The 746-nt window shown below is 59.2% G+C and overlaps 1 protein-coding gene across 1 annotated transcript in view; it reads right to left on the reverse strand.

The window, feature by feature from the left end:
- Positions 1-227: 227 nt before the first annotated feature.
- WDR73 (WD repeat domain 73) overlaps positions 228-746 on the reverse strand; it is a 9,634-nt gene continuing 9,115 nt past the window's right edge. The window contains exon 5 of the mRNA XM_010004560.1: positions 228-448. Within this exon, the coding sequence (XP_010002862.1) occupies positions 228-448 (221 nt within the window). The remainder of the gene's footprint in view (positions 449-746) is intronic.

Raw genomic sequence — 746 nt, forward strand, 5'->3', positions numbered from 1 at the left:
CCCCATCTCAGGGCTGCATCTGAAGGCTGGTGATGCACAGGAGAACACAAACACGAGACAACGTTTTGTTACTGTATGAAAACTCTGCCCTTTGCAGCCGGGTCTGCTCCCCACAACTGACCCCAACCCCCCCGGATCTGCAGGCAACCAGGCACTGCTCCCCCCTGCAGAGGAGCAGCCAGACAGGAAGCTCAGCACATCTCCCCAAGAGCAAGGACCCACCCACACTACCCACAGGGCTGAACCCAGTCCCAAACGTGCAGGGAACCGTCGCTCGCCGCCGACAGCAACGTTCTTGGCTTCTGCAGGTGCCACGTGTGGGTTGTCACCAAGGGGGGGTCCCCACTGCCACCCAAGGTGTGGCCTCTGTGGACAAAGATGGGCTCTGCTTCCCTGCCAGAGCTGTCCCAGCTCTGAGCCTCGTACACCCGCACGGTCCCGTCGAAACCTTGGAGAGAAGGGAAGGAGATGGGAGCACTGGGAGAGTTGGGGTGTTGAGCCTGGAGAACATCCCTGGGGGTGTTGAAGGGCAGGTTGGATGGGGCTTGGAGCAGCCTGGGCTGCTGGGAGGTGTCCCTGCCCATGCAGGGGGGGGTCTGGATGAGTTTTATATCCCTTCCCACCCCAACTGTTCCATGATTCTATGATTCTAACCACATTGCTTTGCTCTGCTCCTATTGGGGTCACACCTCCCAGCAGGGCTGCAGAGACAGGAATGAGGACAGAAGCTCTGACTGACAAACCGT

The sequence above is a fragment of the Chaetura pelagica genome, unplaced genomic scaffold (genome assembly GCF_000747805.2).
Source record: "Chaetura pelagica isolate M959 unplaced genomic scaffold, ChaPel_1.0 scaffold659, whole genome shotgun sequence".
NCBI classification, from domain to species: Eukaryota; Metazoa; Chordata; class Aves; order Apodiformes; family Apodidae; genus Chaetura; species Chaetura pelagica.